At 39.2% G+C, this 20,799-nt stretch overlaps 1 protein-coding gene across 1 annotated transcript in view; it reads right to left on the bottom strand.

Annotated features, from left to right (window-relative positions):
• The window catches only part of P58IPK (dnaJ homolog subfamily C member P58IPK), a 156,130-nt gene that overhangs the window by 61,449 nt on the left and 73,882 nt on the right, over nt 1-20,799 (bottom strand). Inside the window, exon 6 of the mRNA XM_090385370.1 lies at nt 16,967-17,148. Coding sequence (XP_090241496.1) covers nt 16,967-17,148 — 182 coding nt within the window. The remainder of the gene's footprint in view (nt 1-16,966; nt 17,149-20,799) is intronic.

Genomic DNA, 20,799 nt, shown 5'->3' with positions numbered 1-20,799 from the left:
ACTGTACTGAGGTAATCCTTCCCCATGTGCATCTGTTCCAAGGTGCCATTGTCCCCAAGTTCGTGTTTATGGATGATAACACCACACCCATCGCACTGCAGCTGTTTATGTTGCTTTTGGAAAGTGAGGACATTGTTCGTATGGATTGGCCTGCCCGTTTCCCCCAATCTAAATCCCATTGAACACATAAGGGACACTCTGGGGAGACGGCTAGTGGCATGTCCACACCCACCAGAAAATGTTCACCAGCTGAAGATGGTGCTGACAGAGGAATGGACGATGTTACTGCAAGAACTTATCAGCAACATTGTTCTAAGCATGGACAGGCGGTGCAAAGCCTGCATCGACTTTAGGGGGTGGCCATATTTCCTACCGAGGGCCACCTCCTCCCTTTGTTCTATCTTTGGCAGTGATGCATCTGTATCATGGCAGTCAGTGCTATGTTGCCATTTTTGAATAAATGGCCTCTGTACTGTTTTGTTTCTGTTGTCGTGTCGGTGTTGTTTCCTTCATCATTTCTGTACCTCAAGAGGTTCCTTTGGTATGCTTTTCCCATATCCAGGCCACTTCTATGAGAAGCTACAGGTGAAAGTCTGACTGGTTCTTAAATTTTTCACACCAGTGTAGTAACAGTGCATAGCCTAGTGGTTACAATGCTGGCCCATCAGTGTGATGGACCCAAATTCTAAACCCCCCACAAAGGGGGGGAAATTGTGCAGGAAGGAAAAAAATCATAAAAGTTGCTTCACCAAACCTACCTTCCCAAAGTAGGAAGAAGTTCTGGGTGCAGCAGCGAGTGGTGACATCGGGTGTTGTTCACAATAATTATCAACCACCACTGGACACCAAAACTAAACAGGTCAACCTCCAGTGCTTGAAGATAAGAAGTAGAAATACTGAACATATTGCATTGAGTGTGGCATAGAATAAAGTCACTTTCATTCAGGCCTTAAGCAGAGGGATTGGTTCAAAAACATCAGAGACTCCAAAAACTCCAAAGACAATAGTGGAGCAAGTGGCACTGTCCCCTGTATGGCTACCACAACTGGAGGGCAAGACCACCCAGCCCATCCAAACTAGTGCAGTTGTGCAGGAAGCACTTCTTGCACAACTTCCCACCCAGGAAGGAAGAAAGAACCAATGCATGAAGTGGAGCAGCAAAAATTAATACATTCATCATGCAAGCATAATAAAGTATGCCAAGCTGGAGACTGATATGACAATGTACAGGATGAAACTACACACCAAGTGCTTGGAACAGTTCTTGACTGTTCAGGTCACCAAACAGCAAATCAGAGATAGACCATCATCATGAAGAACCTGACAGCTCCTCCAATTTCAGAAAAAAATTGAGCAGGATGTGACTACAAGGAACATGGACACAACAGAATCAGAACTAGAGGAAGGACAGCAAATACAAGGAGTACAACTCAGTGTAGCTGAAGTGGAAAGAGTTAAGGTAATATGCAGAACAGAAGAATGAACACAGCTCTAGCAGAATTTGAGGGAATGAACTCCACAAAGACCCATGCCATACTGATGCAGAAACCAAACAGAATCCTGGGGCAAGTCAGACTACCTCAATCAGTGAATAATACCAAATTACTTCAAAAACAATGAAGTAACACTAGATACAATCTCCACGGCATGCATATTTACTGTGCTGCTGTTGCTGTAGCAGCCACCATGGTAAATGGAACAGAAACCACAGACTAACCAACAGAAAACTTTGACTTTTAGAGCTCCTGTAAACGAATAAGTTTTTTGAAAGTTTTAATGTTTTTTTGATTAATTAAAATATTAAATTGTGTTTTACATATAGACTAAATAGGCTTATTAGCATTTGTTAGCTTATTTTTTAAATTTAGCTAGTGATTTTGTAAGTTATGACTCGCTACTAACTACTATTGCATCAGTGTTTTGCCGCAAATATTGATGCACGTAACCAGTGTTGCAGAAGAATAGTAGGGTTTAAATTGAAATAAATAAGTGATTAAAATCTTGTCAAAATTGAAGGTTTTAATCACTTTTTGGCCATACATCTTTTGTATTTAGCTAAGGATTTAACTAATTTAACACTGTGATTGTTATAGTATAGCATATATCTCGAACTTGATGGCGTAAGGTATAATGTAAAACTAGATAGCATAATATGTATGACTGCATTAGCATAGTGTAGTATTGTCAATTAATCAATTAAATTTATTAACTTTATTAATTTTCATTAATTAATTATGCTGTATTTAAACGGAAATCATGCTCCAGACTAGAGCAGCAGAGCAATGTGAACAAAGTAGGGGTAGTGCTATGGTTGAGGGGAGAACCAAAGGGGGCAATCTCCAACATATCACAGCCTAAAAAAAATGTGCAACTTGTGAAATGTTTGCAGATCTTTCTGGAACAAGACATGATCTAGCCAAGGAGGATGTCTTTGCATGCACTAGGTGCAGAGAATGTCAAGAAATTAAGCATCAACTTAGCGTTCTGATGAGTTTGAAGAGTACAGTAGATGCCCTAAAAGGAATTAAAATGGGAGGGGGGACCAATTGCATTGGTCCCCCCCTCCCATTTTAATAATAGGTCCCATAGGAGCTAGTTATTGTCAGTGACTTTGTCAGGGAGACGAGCCGACGAGGTTAGCCAGGTGGGTAAAGTGCCTGCCTGGCAACCCAGAGGTCGCGGGTTTGAACCCCGCCTCGGGCTTGGATCAGAGTAAAATGCAAAAACCTTGGGAGGTGCATTATGGCCACAGAAGCTGATGCGCCAACTAACAAAAAAAAAACAAAAAAAAAAACAGAGAGACGGGAAACATATATTGTGCAAAAAGAATAGGTGGAAGAGGACCAGAGTATGCCTGCCAGGGGCAAAAGTTAAAACAGATATCTTTTAAGGGCACAAAGGGTGATATTGCTGTATATGTCGGCACTAATGACATTAACAGTAAGAGATCTGCAGACTTACTTACCAAGTACAGATCAATGTTGATAAAAAGATGCTGTTGTTGTTTGTTATTTGGTTTTTAGGAGCATTAGCAACTAAGGCCATATTTCTGCAGGAATATGCGGTGGTCATTCCCTGACCTTTCCACATCCTCTGTATTTGGTTGTGACGAGCTGGAACCACGGTCTAATCAAGAAGCGTGTGCTACGCACTGCTGCTCCTTCCCACCTGGCTACGGAGGTGCCCAAAAAAAAAAAAAAAAAAAAAAAAATGCAAGTTAGGGTTCAATTTGAAAATGAGTACCACAATACTGCCCAGATATGAAAGGAGGGAGTATATGATGAGGCTATGACAATCAATTCGGTCCTGGAGATTGTGCAAGGCTCATGGGGAAGAATTTTTCTCAGCATGGTCTGTGCTTGCTAACAGGAGAGAGTGCTTCTACAGGGATAGGATACACTTAAATAGAAAGGGTGCAAGAATATTTGTCGATGCTTTTGAGGCAGCATTAGCAGGGTGAAAACTGAAAGTGAGGTGCTCAAGATTTCAAGGGCTGCTGGGAGTCATCATGGAACCAGTAAAAAATGGGGCTATGTTAGGGTAACTAAGAGGAAGAACAGGTGCATGTATACTTGCATGTACATCAATGCTAGAAGTACAGTAAACCCCCCGCTATTCGCGGGGGTTACGTTCCTGAGAAATGTCGTGAATACCGAAAACGCGAATACCGAGTTATGGCTCCCATAGTAATAAAGGGGTTCCGTTCCAAAGAATGAAATATATAAGAAAAACTAGTCTAAAATTTTGTCTATGTATGTATTATATGTGCCTTCATAATATGACTATGTACATAGACAGTACATAGTGAAATGCAAGCATATGGCATCGAAATGAAAATAAGAAACAATTTAATATTAAATGTAATATTTACTAGAATTTTCAAACAAATCTTTCAAACCAGCGCTGTTGCTAGCTAAAAAAATTATCCCGCTAGTCCTATCACCAGTTTCGCTAAAGTGTTGATAAAGGAGTTTTGCCTTTTCACGAATGATGAGTGAACTTAACGGAATTTTATTTTGAGTTCGGTCTTCTATCCACAGATTTAAAGCTTTTTCCATTTTTTCTAATTTAACATCACAAGTTACTGAGCAAATTTTTGAAGCAATTAACGTGTTTTCACAGACACTATGGCGGATTTTTTCTTCCAATTTTTTGTTTGATCGTACTGTTGACTCATTGATTTTATGTTTTGCCACTGAGGAGACACTTTCACCATTAGAAATTTTATCTAATAACTCAATTTTATTTGCTAATGTCATCACCTTCTTTGATATTTTCACATTTCTCTTGTTATTCGTAGCCATATTTTTGTAGGGGTTAGAAAGAACTTGTCCACAATAAAGTCACTTTCTTCCGTTAACACACTCGAAAAAGTCTGTTTTACACTGCAAAATGGTAAATTTATCACTTTTGTAAGCATATCAATTTATAAATTTATAAGCGTTAAAAACAAACGACAAAACCTCCCATGGCAAGCACATAACACGTACTGAACAAGGATTAGCGAGAAACATCCACGCTCGTGATTTTGTCACCCCCCCCCCCAACCACTGAGTGCTGTTTTGACCGGGAAAGATAATTTTAGCCACGCCCATGTTTTTTTATGGCGGAAAATGTTCACGCCGCTTTAAAATTCACATTTTTTTTAGGTTTCATTTTATATTAAATCGGCGATCGCGAATACGCAAAACTGTGAATACAGATACCGCAAATAGCGGGGGTTTACTGTATAGTAAATAAATTTGATGGATCTGAGGTGCTGGTCAAGACATGAAAAGGCAGATATTGTGGGGATATCAGTCACATGGTGTCACACAGATATAAGAGATGCAGAAATGAAATTTGGGGAGCACAATGTGTACAGAAAAGATAGAGAGGGGAAGCAGGAGTTATTTAAGAAACACAAAATATAAGGAAGTGCACCCAGTTGACGTGGGCAGACAGTGCAATGTTGAGTAAGTTTGGTGTGACATCTGCACAGGTAAAGAAAATTGAAAGTTAATAGTGTGTTATAAGCTAAATGACTCTGATGAACACAATGAACAAGAGAACAGGAGAAACAGAGACGGCCAGTAAATCATTAGCATTAGTAGAGGCATATGATGCAAGAAAGCAAGCTTATTCAGCATCAGCCAAAAAAAAAACACACACCACTCCCCTTTCACCCCTCCGTTCGTTCGAAATACCTGTCCAGTTGAGCTTTAAATTTGCTTAGGCTATCAACTTCAACAACAAGTGATGGAAGTCGGTTCCACCAACCAATCACCCGCTGGCCAAAGGCAAATTTCCGCACATCTATCCGACATCCGTCCTTCCTCAATTTGAATTTATGCCCTCTGAGGTGATTATTCTGAGCAAGATGAAGAATCCCATTGGCACTGAGCATGCTCAAACCATTCAAAGCCTTATACACCTCTATCAGATCACCTCGCCAGTGCCTAGTCTCCAGACTCTGTAATCTGCAAAACTTAAGCCTTTCTTCGTAAGAGCAACCTTTTGTTCCATTCACTAATCTTGTTGCCCTTCTCTGTACCCGTTCCAGCAGCTCTACATCCTTCTACATCCTCCATTGCCTTATACAAGGGAATAATCACCTCCTTATCCCTGCTAGAAAAATTCCTGTATATCATTGACAAGACACCATGAGCTACTCTTGCAGCTCGTATGCACTGCTCAGAGAACTTCATATCTGCCTGCATAATTACCTCCAGGTCCTTTTCATTCTCCACCACTGTCAGTGTAGTACCGCAGAGTTGATACGTTGCTCTGGGGTTACTGTTTCCCATATGTAGTACTTTACATTTGTCAATGTTAAACTTCATTTGCCATCTCTCAGCCCATCTGTTCAACCTTTCCAGATCCTGTTGCAGCAGCCTAGCGTCAGTAGTGTCCTTAACAACCCTGCCAACCTTTGTATCATCTGCAAACTTGGACATTAAACTTGATATCCCATCATCAATATCATTCATAAACACCGAAAACAACAATGGACCCAACACTGAACCCTGAGGAACTCCACTAATAACATTAGTCCACGTTGAGCAGTGTCCATTGATTACCACTCTCTGTCTTCTGCCACTCAACCATCCCCTTATCCATAGCAGCAATTTGCCTCCAATGCCACACTGCTCCAATTTGTGCAGCAGTCTTCCGTGTGCAACAGTATCAAAAGCCTTTCTAAGATCCAAATATTCCCTGCATCCAGTTCTTTTGTGACTACATCATAGTATCCAATCAAATTGGTCAGGCAAGACCTGCCCTTAACAAACCCATGCTGCGTCTGAGCTATAACTGAATTCTTGTCCAGATGATCCTGCAGTGCTTCTTTAACCAGTGCCTCCATTAATTTACCTGGAACAGACGTTAAACTAACAGGTCTATAATTACTTGTCAGCCTTTGATCCTCCTTTGTGAATTGGGGTTACATTTGCACATTTCCAGTCTATGGAGACCTCCCCTGAGTCCAAAGAAGCTCTCATAATTATGGCTAGGGGTTTGCTTACTTCCTTTGCTGCCTCCTTTAATATAACTGGATAGATCCCATCCACCCCCAGGTGCCTTTTTTATGTTTATCCTCAACAATCTCTCCTCCACTTTCCTCTCAGTTATTACAAAATCATCCAGCTCACTGCCAATGTTTACTTTACCTACATCATTCTCCTTCCTGAATAACTCGTCATGCGTGAATGTAGATGCAAAATACTCGTTTAGATTGTTAGCCACCTGAGCAGGATCCTCAACTGTTGAACCATCAATATCCAGTGGACCAATCTGATTCATCCCTTTCCTTCTTGAGTTTAAATATGTAAAGAACTCTTTTCTGTTTTTCTTTGCATCCTTTGCTAAGGATTTTTCGTAGTCTGCCTTTGCCTGCCTAATCTCCTTTGTGACTTGGTTACAGACCAAGTTATATCTATCATAGGCTTCCATGTCACCCATTAATTTGTATGTATCCCATGCATTTTTCTTCTCTGCCACATGTCTCATTAGTTCATCTGACAACCATTTAGGCCTAAACCTTGAACAATATTTCTTAGTTGCTATGTAAAGCCTGGTAGCCTCCAAGATTAGTTCCTTGAATGCTTCCCATTTTGAGTTTGCTGTTGGTAACATCATCAGTTGGTCCCACTGTATAGAATTTAAATACTGTCTCAGACCATCATAGTCGCCTTTACGAAAACAAAAACCCTTCCCTTTACCTCTGATGGTAGTTACCTCCTTGAGTAAATCCCACTTCAACACACTGTGATCACTGCCACCTAGTGGTTCATTTATCTGCAGATTCTTAATGCATGAAGAATCACTACTGATAATCAGATCAAGAGTATTGCTCCCTCTTGTTGCCTCACGAACATGCTGATGTAGAAAACAATCATCCAATAAATCCATAAAAGCCTTGCTAGTGTGCGAGTGAGCAACACACAAATTCCAGTCAATATCTGGGAAATTAAAATCCCCCATTATAAGACTCTCTGATTTACTGGCCCACTCTATTTCCCTGTACAATATCTTATTATACTCATCAGAGTCATTAGGCCTATAGCTCACTCCTACTCTCAATTTTGATTTCCCTATGCTTATGTCACACCAAACTGACTCGACACTGCCCTGTCCATCAATGTCGACTGGCTTCACTTCCTTGGACTTTATGTGTTTCTTAACTAATAGCATAACCCCTCCCCCCTTCCTATTCTGTCTATCCTTTCTGTAGACGTTGTACTCCCCAAATTGCAGTTCTGCATCCCTTATATCTGTGTGACACCACGTCTCTGATATCCCAACAATATCTGCCTTTGATGTTTTGAGCAATACCTCAAATTCATCAAATTTATTTACTAAACTCCTAGCATTGGTGTACACGCAGGTATACATGCACCTGTTTCTATTCTTAGCTACCCTAACACAACCCATGTGTTTACTTGTACCGCAATGACTCCCAGCAGTCTCTGAAATATCCTGCATCTTGTTTTTCAGGCTTCTGCTCATTTCAATAGAAGCAGTGCAAGAATCACTTCCACCTCTGCCAGTGGCTATTGTTAATCTATTAGTCCTTGTATCCCCCCAACTAGCAGTTTTCCGACCCACCTAACACTGCCTCGACAGCATCAGCAAAAATTCTTGCACCCTTTCTATTTAAGTGTATCCCATCCCTGTAGAAGCAATCTCTCCTGTTAACAAGTACAGTCCAGGTGAAAAAAATTCTACCCCTTGAGCCTTGCACAATCCCTCCAGGGCCGAATTGATCGACAAGGCTCTCATCATATACTCCCTCCTATCGTGTCTGGGCAGAATTGCAGACACTTTCAAATTCAACACTAAATCAGTTGATGGCAGTGATCACAGTGTACCGATGTGGGATTTACTCAAAGATACAACTACCCAGGGGTAAAATGAAGGGTTTTTGCTTTTGTAGAGGTGACTACAGTGGTCTCAGACAGTTTTTAAATTCTATACAGTGAGACCAACTGATGATGTTAGCAACAGATATACTAAATGGGAAGAATTCAAGGAAGTAATCTTGGAATCTACTAGGCGTTTTGTTCCAACTAAGAAATACTGTTCTAGTTTTAGGCCTAAATAGATGTCACACGAACTAATGAGACTCGTGGCAGAGAAGAAAAATGCATGTCATGCATATAAATTATCAGGTGATGCACAGAAACCTATGATAGATATAAGCTAGTCTGTAATAAAGTCAAAGTAGGTTAGGCAGATTAGGTAGGTGAAGACAGATTATAAGAAATCTTTGGCAAATGATGCAAAGAAAAACAGCAAAGTCTTCTTTACTATGTAAACTCTAGAAGAAAGGGAATGAACCAGATTGGTCCAATTAATATCAATGGTTCAACTGTTGAAGTCTCTGCTCAGGTATCTGACTGAGTATTTTGCATCTACTGTCACGCACGAGGAATTGTGCAGGGGAGTGGCCAGAAGCTTATCAAACTCTAACAGGGAGCTAAATTATTTTGTAATAACTGAGAGCAAGGTGGAGGAGAAATTGTTGAAATTAAACACAAGGCACCTGGAGTGGATGAGATCTATCTTGTTATATTAGAGGCAGCACATGAAGTAAGCAAATCCTTAGTCATGATTATGAGAGCAACCTTGGACTTAGGGGACGAAGGACAGGAGATGTGCAAATGTATCCCCAATTCAAAAAGGGGGATCAAAAGGTGACACGAACAATTACAGACCTGTTAGTTTAACTTTTGTTCTGGAAAAAATAATGGAGCCACTGGTTAAAGAACTGCAGGACCATTTATACAAAACTGCAGTTATAGTTCAGACACAGCATGGGTTTGTTAAGGGAAAGTCTTGTCTGACCAATTTGATTGGATAATATGATGTCACAAAGGAACTGGATGCAAAAAATAATTTCGATATCATATATTTGGATTTCAGGAAAGCTTTTGACACTGTGGTGTTTTTTGCTTCCGTAAGGGTGAGTACAGTGGTCTCAGACAGTTTTTAAATTCTGTACAGTGGGATCAACTGACGATGTTACCAACAGTAAATTCTAAGTGGGAAGCATTCAAGGAATTAATCGTGGAAGCTACTAAAAGTTTCATACCTATTAAGAAATATTGTTCAAGGTTTAGGCCTAAATGGTTATCTAATGAACTAATGAGACTCGTGACAGAGAAGAAAAATGCATGGGATGCATATAAATTTTCAAGTGACTCAGAAGTTTATGGCAGATATAAGCTAGTCTGTAATCAGGTCACAAAGAAGATTAGGCAGGCGAAGGAAGCGAGAAATCCTTGGCAAAAGATGCTAAGAAAAACAGCAAGGATTTCTTTACTTATATAAAAGGAAGGGGATGAATCTGATTGGTCCACTTGACATTGATGGTTCGACTGTTGATGATCCTGCTCAGATAGCAAACTGAATGAGTATTTTGCATCTACATTCACACATAGGAATTATTAAGGTTTCAAAATGGCAGAAGGTTATCAAATTGTAGCAGGATACTTAATGATTTTGTAATAACTGAGAGCAAAGTGGAGGAGAAATTGTCGAAGTTAAACATAAGAAAAGCACCTGGGTGGATGGGATCTATCCAGTTATATTAAAGGAGACGGCAAAGCAACTAAGCAAACCCTTAGCCATAATTATGAGAGCATCATTGGACTCAGGGGAGGTTCCCACGGACTGGAGATGTGCAAATGTATCACCAATTCACAAAGGGGGATCGAAGGGTGACACGAGTAATTACAGACCAGTTAGTTTAACTTCTGTTCCGGGTAAAATAATTGAGTCACTGGTTAATGATGCATTACAGGATCATCTAGACAAGACTGCAGCAATAATTCAGACACAGCATGGGTTTGTTAAGGGAAAGTCTTGTCTGACAAATTTGATAGGATATTATGATGTGGTTACAAAGGAACTGGATGCAAAAAATAATTTTTATATCATATATTCGGATTTCAGGAAAGCTTTTGACACTGTTGAGCATGGAAGACTATTGTACAAATTGGAGCAGAATGGTATTAAGGGTAAGTTGCTACAATGGATAAAAGGATGGTTAAGTGGGAGAAGACAGAGGGTGGTAATCAATGGGTGCTGCTCTTCGTGGACTAATGTTATTAGTGGAGTCCCACAGGGTTCAGTGTTGGGTCCACTGTTGTTTTGTATATTTATCAATGATATTGATGAAGGTATATCAGGCTTAATGTTGAAGTTTGCAGATGATACAAAGGTTGGCAGGGTTGTTAATGACAGTAATGGCAGTGTGCTACTGCAACAGGATCTAGATAATTTGGGCAGATGGGCTAAGAAGTGGCAACTGAAGTTTAACATTGATAAATGCAAAGTACTGCATATGGGTAGAAGTAACCCCAGAGAAACGTACCAACTGTGTGGTACTACACTTAAGGTGGTAGAAAATGAAAAAGACCTGGGAGTAATTGTGCAGTCAGATATGAAGTTTTCTGAGCAATGCAGACAGGCGCCAGGGCAGGTCATGGGGTTTTGTCAATGATATATAGGAATTTTGTTAGCAGGGAGAAGGAGGTGATTGTCCCTCTGTATAAGGCAATGGTCAGGCCATGCCTTGAGTACTGCGTACAGGTCTGGAGGCCTCATTTTAGGAAGGATGGAGATTTACTTGAGCGTGTACAGAGAAGGGCAACAAGATTGGTGAGGGGAATGAAGGGATCCTCTTACCAAGAGAGGCTTAAGTTCCGCAAATTGCAGTGGCTGGAGACTAGGCACCTGCTCAGTGATCTGATTGAGGTGTATAAGGCCTTGAATGGATTGAGCACGCTGAATTCTGATGGAATCCTTCCACTTGTTCAGATTACGAATCTAAGGGAGCATAAATTCAAATTAAGAAAAGACAGATGTAGAATAGATGTGTGGAATTTGCCTTTAGCCAGCGGGTGGTTAATTGCTGGAACAAACTTCCATCTGTCGTTGTGGAAGTTGATAGGTTGAATAAATTTAAGGAGGAACTGGACAGACATAATTTGGAGGGAATGGTGTGATTTTTTTTTTTTTTTTTTTTTTTTTTGGCTGATGCTGCATAAGCTCATACACTTGCTTTCTTGCATCACAATGCCACTACTACTACTACTACTACTACTACATAACCAAGAAGATATCAGACCACTTGGAGAGATAGAACATCATGGCTAAGCAATAGAAGGTACGCAAGGAGATGAGGAAAGGATGCAAGGAGCAATTGACCATTCATGTGGCAGTTATGCAGCACGCCTAAAAGAAGCACCGGAACCTGTACATGACCTACATTGACTACTGCACCACCTTCGACTCTGTGCCCCACAGCTGGCTGATAGAGACACTGAAGAACTACAAAGTCAACCTGATGCATTTCCTAGAAGCAACTGTGGTTGAGAACATCACAACCAGACTGATCCCCATCAGAAGAGGTATCCTCCAGGGAGATACTCTTAGGCTGTTGTGGTTCTATCCAGCACTCAATCCACTGTCCACCATACTCAATAACAGCAACTACAGATGAAGAACTGGACACTCTCTGTTGCTGATGTACATGGATGACATCAAACTCTATGCAGCAACCAAGAATAAAACATCTGGTGAGTATGGGCTTGGCACACCCAAGGTCCTGAGCTGGATATCATCATTCTTCTCTTTCTTATTGATTCTCTCTCTCTCTCTGTCTCTCTCTCTCTCAGGGTAACTCAAATATTTTTTTGGCTGGTGCAGAAAGTCTTTGACTTCCTTGCACCATATGGCTAATTGTACTAATAATAAAAGTCCAACATTATCAGGATGCAATCTGGGCTAGACAAATATAAGACCCACAAATTGCATCAGGGAAATCCAGTTGGCTAAAACTAGCAACTGAAGACAAGACTGAAGCCATGACAGAGGGAGGGGGGGGGGGGGAGAGCGAAAGAGAGACCTACAGATATCGAGGGATGATACAGATTCAACAAAATACAAGGAGATCAAGGCCAGCCTCACTGAGAAATACTATCAGAGACTGAGAATGACTGCTAATATCAAAGCTGAATGGTGGGAACACGATCAGAGCCTAAAATGGCTATGCAGTTCCAGTACTAACAAATTCCTTTAAGATAATCGACTAGACTAACACTGAGCTGGAAGAGATCAGGAGATCGATTGGGATAATGATTAACAGGAGCTGCCAACACCACAGTTAGCCATTAAGGGACTGACCATAGCCCATAACAGAGGAAAGGGGTTTGACAGACCTCACTGAAAACCAGAAGCAGGAGATTAAGAATTTGAGGGATTACTTCCAGGAAAAACACAATGCCAATCTACCAAGCCATAAGGAAGAGACAAACAGCACACACCACTTAACCTCAACGAGGAGATACTACTCACACACAGAGAGAAAATCATGACAGAAAGTTAAGTGAAGAAGGCACCACACGGCAGACACTACATTCACCTTCATCAAGACTACATAGAAAATATGGCTTCCAACACATGGCTCACAAGTGGGAGGCTCTTCCGAGACTAAAGGAAGTATGCCCGCCATCCAAGACCAGGTAATCAACAACACGACATACACTGCCAAGGATCCCAGAGTAACAGAGGACACACACACACATCGAAGGTGCCACCTGGCCCTAGAAACAATCCCGCACATTAGCGATGGATGCAGGGTTATCACTTAGATGGAGTTCACTTATAAACACATTTAGGTCGCAATGATAATACATCAGAATCTAGTCAAAAATACCAGCTGATCAAAGATATATTACAAATACAAACTCCAGACTGTACTAGAGCCATACTAACAAACTATGCTGGGACCATGGCATAATAATGAACAAGACGATCCCACACAATAGACCAGACATAACCCTCAACAACAAGAAGGAAATTGCTGCTTACACCATCAGCATAGTGGTGCCCAAAGCCAGCAATCTTAAACCTATGAGGAAAAGATCAGGAAGTACACAGATAGAAAGTCAAAAAAATATGGAACAAGTAATGACTCTCCCGATCACCGTGTCACGTCATCTTGTCAATGTGTTCTTATGGTCACAGGTGACCATATACCTGTGACCATAAGAACCTAGCGTATTGCTGCCAGCTTCCCAGCCTCCAAGAGAACATTTATGTGGAACTCCAGAAAGCTGCGATCCTGAATATCTCTACGATAGTCAGAGAGTTCCTCAACCAGTAATAATAATAGCATTCACATTAGTAGTGGTATACGATGCAAGACAGCAAGCTTATACCAAATCAGCCAAAAAAAGAAAAAAAAAAAAAAAAAACCCCACTACAACAACACTTCCCATTCACCTATCCATTTTCTACAAAATGTTTGTCCAGTTCTTCGTTGAATTTATTTAAGCTTTCAACTTCCATAATCACAGATGGAAGTTTGTTCCGGCAATCAACCACTCACTGGCTAAAGGCAAATTTCTACACATCTATTCTGCAACTTTCTATCCTCAATTTGAATTTATGTCCCATCAGGTGTGTAATCTGAGCAAGAGAAAGAATTCCATCAGAAATGAGCTTGTTAAAACCATTCAAAGCCTTAAACACCTCAATCAGATCACTTTGCAGGTGCCTTGTCACCAGATGCTGTAATTTGCAGAACTTAAGCCTTTCTTGGTAAGAGAACTCCATTTTTCCCCTCACCAATCTCGTTACTCTTCTCAGTACTTGTTCCAGTAGCTCTAAATCCTTCCTAACACGAGGCCTCCAGACCTGTAAGAGGCCTGTAATATCAAGGTGTGGCCCGAACACTGCCTTATATAAAGATATAATCACCTCCTTATCACTGCTAGCAAAGTTCCTGTATATCATTGACAAAACCCACATGAGCTGCTCTGGTAGCCCGTCTGCGCTGCTCTGAAAACTTCATATCTGGTGGCACAATTACCCCCAAGTCTCTTTCATTCTTCACTACCCTCAGTGTAATGCTACACAGTGGGTACATTACTCAGGGGTCACTGCTACCCACATGCAGTACTTTTCATTTGTCAATGTTAAATTTCAGTTGCACCTCTCAGCCCATCTGCCCAGCTTTTCTACTAGATCCTGTTTCCGCCACATAAACATTGTTACTGTCATTAACAACCCTGCCAACCTTTGTATCATCTGCAAACTTGGACATTAAGGTTATTACGATATCATTCATAAATATAGAAAACAACAATGGTCCCAACATTGAACCCTGGGGAGTCCACCAGTAACATTAGTCAATGACGAGCAGTGCCCACTGATTATCACTCTGTCTTCTCCCACTCAATCATCCTTTTATCCAATGTAGCAACTTGCCATTAATGCCACACTGCTCCAATTTGTATAGCAGTCTTAAGTAACAACAGTATCAAAAGCTTACCTGAAATCCAAGTATATGATATCAAAATTATTTTTTATATCCAGTTCCTTTGTGACCACATCGTAGCATCCAATCAAGTTGGTCAGGCAACATTTCCGCTTAACAAACCCATGCTGTGTCTGAACTATAACTGCAGTCATAGTTCAGACACAGCATAACTGCAGTTATAGTTCAGACACAGCATGGGTCTGAACTATAACTGCAGTTTTGTCTAGATGATCCTGCATTGCTTCTTTAACCAGTGACTCCATTACTTTCCCTGGAACAGAAGTTAAACTAACAGGTCTGTAATTACTCATGTTATCCATTGATCTCCCTTTTTGAATTGGGGATACATTTGCACTTCTTGAGTCCATAGGGACCTCCCCTGAATCCAAGGATGCTCTCACAATTATGGCTAAGGGTTTGCTTACTTCCTTTGCTGCCTCCCTTAATATAACTGAATAGATGCCACCACCCCAGGTGCCTTTTTTATATTTAACTTCAACAATTTCTCCTCCACTTTGCTCTTAGTTATTACAGTCATTTAGCTCCCTATTAGAGTTTTATAAACCTCTGGCCTCCACTTATTTCCAGAATTCCTCATGTGTGAATGTAGATGTAAAATACTCATTGAGTTTGTCAGCTATCTGAGCAGGATCATCAACAGTTGAACCATCAATATCAAGTGGACCAATCTGATTCATCCCTTTCCTTCTAGAGTTTATAAAAGTAAAGTCTTTGCTGTTTTTCTTTGCATCCTTTGCCAAAGATTTCTTGTAATCTGCCTTCATTTTCCTAATCTCCATTGTGAATTGATTACAGAGTAGCTTGTATCTATCACAGGCTTCTGTGACATCTGATTAGTCCATCTGATATCCATTTAGGCCTAAACCTTGAACAGTAAATGTCTGTGGGTGATGTTCCAAAACCTCTCTCAAACTCCTAGATTATTTAAAAGAGGCCAGTTAGTTCAATTATTGACCCAGCTCTTAAAGCTCTCTCCACTGTCTATTACAACTCCAAACTCAGAACATTTCCTCTTCCTTATTTATTTCTCCTTTTCTGTTTTTTGGAATAACTTTCCTTCGTATGTATTTTGCAAAATTACAACCTAAAAATTCAAGAAATTCAAGGCTAATATCAATAAATATTCATTTGTCTTCTCAACCTTCAGCCCACACATGGCATTAAAGTATTATACATTCTATTATGTTTAGTGTTTGGGGTTATCATAAAAAAAACACACCACAGACAATTCTAATTAAACAATTATTTATAATAGAAAAATTATTTTTATATAGTATTTGTACAAAAAAAATATATCCTTCAGGTTTCAAAGTTATTTCTCAAATTCACTTTCTTTCTTTTAACATTATGATTGAACCAAATAAATTATATGCATTTTAAACAGCGACAATGTTTGTTTAAAACAGAAATGAGACTGTTTAGCAAAAATTGCAGCTATCAATAAACATGACAGAGATGCTAAACTGTCAATTTTAATGAGAGTCTACTCGATTACATGGAACAATAATCTTGCTGATAGCCGACCGGGCTAGCCGGGTGGGTAAAGTGCCTGCCTGGCAACCCACAGGTCGTGGGTTCAAATCCTGCCTCGGGCTTGGATCAAAGTACTGCAAAAACCTTGGGAGGTGCATTATGACCACAGAAGCCGATGCGCCAACAACTACCAAAAAAAAAAAAAAAATCTTGCTGACAAGATGCTGCTAAATGCTAAATAGAAAGAACAGTCCCATTTCTGTTTTAAACAAACATTGCCACTGTTTAAAATGCATATAATTTATTTGGTTCAATCGTAATATTTAATGTAATTTATTAAATAAATTTAAAATTTTTTTCCACATTTATAAGTTTTTCTTTCATTTTGCTGATTATCCAGAAAAATTTATTTCCCAATTACCCTGGCTAGTTGGGAGTCTACTATAATTTCAGTAATAATAAGGAAAGACAGGGAAATTAAGTTACATCAAAAAGATTTATAATCTCTAGTAGTAAGTTTCTTTTGTGTAATTAAATATAAGGGAAAAAAATTAAGTTGCCTTTAACTAATATCATGATGGAAGGTTAATCTGTGGTAATTACTTAAGCACGAAATAATAAGTTATTCTATCAAGTTTTAATTTTTAATTAATATGAACACACTTTAATGATTCCTCTGTTTCTCCAACTTCATAATACAGAAGACTAAGCCTTAAAAATCCTTTGGTATTATCAGATCGAAGCTTTGTTGTTGGTCTAAGATCTCCAATGGCATTGATATAGTCACCCATGGCTTCATAACAGTTTGCCCTCATCTCCCGAAGTTCAACATCCCAAGGCAATTCCTGTTTAAAAAAAGGGGAGAAAAAAATCTGGATGCAAATAATCCTATTGACAAGCAGTATACAGAACATATGATTAATATATAGTTTTAGAAAAGTTGAATTTATGCACACAGAAAAATACAAGGTATGAATAACTGTACTACTTCAAAAATGCAAGCAATGAAGTCCAACTTATTCACTCTCTAAATTAGCACTGCTCTTAATAATGTTTAGAAAACTTTCAACTCCCTTTCTTCAAACAAGTTTCTGGAGTTGGGAATGTCTGAATTCATAATAACAGCAATAATACTACACCAACCATAAAACTTATACTTGATTAAAATAAAAATAAAAATTGGATTAAAATGAAAATGGTAATAAAATACACATAAAAATAAAGCATGTAAAATGTACAATGAAATAAAACACGATATAAATCATGGAATAAAAGCGATAAAAACACCACTGTAGCTTTCAAAGGCATCCGCCTCCTTTATCAACAGTAATACTTAACGTGCTATAGTACATCCTTAAATATCTGCAGGATCATGGTTCTCAGCACGTGTTACCGCAGGAGCATGGGCAGTATCCTCCATACGTGCATTGGAACCGGAAATGGCTCGGGAGCATGCCAGGTGGAACCACTCATCCTGTCCAAGAATCACAGTTTCAAAGAGGGGATGAATACAGATTCCCCCGTCTCTATTAATAGTGTTACACTCAGAAGAGCAGATCCGCAAATTCTCGAGCCATTTGCGGTTCAAAATCTATGCAAACAGTCGACATCTTCTCCCAAAAATGTTCTGCACAGCAGATTTCCCATAATCTATATGGTCTTTATCGCATTAATATGTTCCCCCACACGATCTTTGAAATGGCACTTTGTTTCCCCAACATAACACTCCCCACAATCCAGGCATTTTATCTCATATATGACTCCACTTGTATCTTCCATAGGTATGAGATCCTTAATCTTTGACACAACTTTGTGCAACCCTTGCCCTGGCAATTGCACACAGTGTGTCTGGCAATTTGTTCAGGTAAGTCCAGATAGTAGGGAATGTATGCGGTGGCACTGTGAGTGAACAGCTCTCTACATCTGTGCCCCGCTTCCCGGCATGTTTATCCAAAATCCTCTGGAGGTACCCACATTTCTTGAGATCTGCTGTTACACGTTTAATCTCTTCTTTTCTATCTTCGGAGGTGCTACAATGGGAACCAACCCTAACAACACTATTCTTGTGATGTTGGCTTGTGTCATATTTTAATGTGTATATTGGCCCCGGCACATGCATTTTCTATACACACCAGTTTTCACTCTGGGGCCATACCTATGAACCAACACATCAAGGGAAGGGAGAGTAACATCCCCTTCCACCTCCAAGGTAAGCTGAATAAAGAGAATAAAAGAGGACAAGCTATCGAGAAAACTAAGCACTTCATCCTCTCTCTCCCCCCTCTGTATGATGGCAAATGTATCGCCGATGTATCGTTTCCATGCCCAGAGGTTTTAATGGAAAACACCCATTAAAAATCCTGGACAAGTTTGTTTGGTTTTTTTTTTTTAGGAGCATTAGCAACTAAGGCCATATTGCTCCGGGATATGCGGTGGTCATTCCCTGACCTTTCCGCATCCTCCATATTTGGTGGTGACAGGCTCGAACCCCGGTCTAATCAAGAAGTGTGTGCTACACACTGCTGCTCCTTCCCACCTGGCTATGGAGGCACCTGGAAGGTACAAGTGGGGTCATATAAGAGATAAAATTTTTAGATTGTGGGGAGTGTTATGTTGGGGAAACAAAATGCCATTTCAAAGATCGTGTGGGGGAACATATTAATGTGATAAGGACTACATGAAATCTGCTGTGGCCAAACATTTTTGGAGAAGAACCACCAAATATCTCCAGTTGAAGCTATTGTTGTCATTCACATAGATTTTGGAACTGCAAATTGCTCGAGAGTTTGCGGATCTGCTCTTCCGAGTGTAACACTATTAATAGAGACAGGGGGAATCTGTATTCATCCCCTCTTCAATTCTTGGACGGGATAAGCGGTTCCACCCAGCATGCTCCCAAGCCATTTCTGGTTCCAATGCATGTATGGAGGATACTGCCCATGCTCCTGCAGTAACACATGCTGAGAACCATGATCCTGCAGATATTTAAGGATGTACTATAGCACGTTAAGTATTACTGTTGATAAAGGAAGTGGATGCCTTTGAAAGCTAACAGTGGTGTTTTTATCCCTTTTATTCCATGATTTATATTGTGTTTTATTTCATTGTACATTTTATATGCTTTATTTTATGGTTTTATTGTATAAACAGTATATTTTATTACCAGTTTAATTTTAATCCAGTTTTCATTATACTGTTTTTATTTTAATAAAGAATCAGTTTTACGGTTGGTGTAGTATTATTGCAATTATTATGAATTTCAACTCTCCCAATACATTAAATGATATGGTTATCTCCTAACTATATCATTTATGTGGTAGAATCATTTATTCTTTCTTCAATTCTTAAATACTGTTTAATGATGACAAAGGCAGACTAATATTGCACTTATGGTGCAAATCATAAGTTGTCAATATAAAATTAAAATTCCCCTTACAACTTCTGTTAATTGTTATTCATTTACGAATAAGCTGCACAGCTATGCAATTTTATAGCACTGTTTTAAAAAAATATTTTTGAAACTTGCTTCTAACTATATGGTTTAATGTGTTCGAGAGTTAATAGAAGTAAAATTAAAAATACATTCAAGGAACTAAAGAGCAAACTCCAAATCCTCAGGAAAAAATGCACCTTGGTTCCTTCATACTTCAGTATGAAGGAATCAAGAGTCTTAATGGCCTTTGTAAGAATCATCATTAGGTCCAAATGGTGTTAATGCAATAAGAAGGGGGAGAGAGAGAGAGAGAGAGAGAGAGAGAGAGAGAGAGAGAGAGAGAGAGAGAGAGAGAGAGAGAGAGAGAGATGAGTCTGGTTTCTTCTGTTATGTACAAATTCAAAATCTGATATAGTTTTAACTTTTATCAGATATGGCAACTGATATATATAAAATTATGTTTTCTTTGTATTCACACACATTTCAACCAACTGCTGATGCTTATAAAAGTCCGATGTTAGGATCCTGGGTTCCTTCATGCTTCCTTATGTTTTTTATACAGTTTAATTTCATAGTAACATGAGAAAAGTGCACCTTTTCTGGGATTATTTGGAGTTTAAATTATTTTAGTTCTTTAATTTACTTTTAATATTACTTCTTTCAACTCTCCAGAACATTAAACCATATAGCTAGAATGCAAGTTTCGTAAAGTTTTTTTTAGAAACAATGCTAATTTATCATACTTCTTCGAATGTCATAATTCTTTGAAACTAAACAATTTTACAGCCATGCTATAAAATTACTTATATGAAACTTGTCCATAATGGAATGATTTACAGATTTATAAGGATAATTTTAATTTCATACTGACAACTTATGATTTTTACTCATAACATTATTTAGAACTTTGAAGGCAATAAGAATCTGTCGACAATGAATCCTATATCATCACTAAACTATTTAATAAATGAAGAAAGAATAAACAGTAAAGAAATAAAGAAAGAATAAACAGTAAAGAAATAAAGAAAGAATAAACAGTAAAGAAATAAAGAAAGAATAAACA

This window comes from Mastigoproctus giganteus, chromosome 1 (genome assembly GCF_048544385.1).
Source record: "Mastigoproctus giganteus isolate SK-2022 chromosome 1, ASM4854438v1, whole genome shotgun sequence".
Taxonomy (NCBI): Eukaryota; Metazoa; Arthropoda; class Arachnida; order Uropygi; family Thelyphonidae; genus Mastigoproctus; species Mastigoproctus giganteus.
Note: the sequence above shows the minus strand (reverse complement) of the source record. Positions and strands in the feature narration are given on the sequence as shown.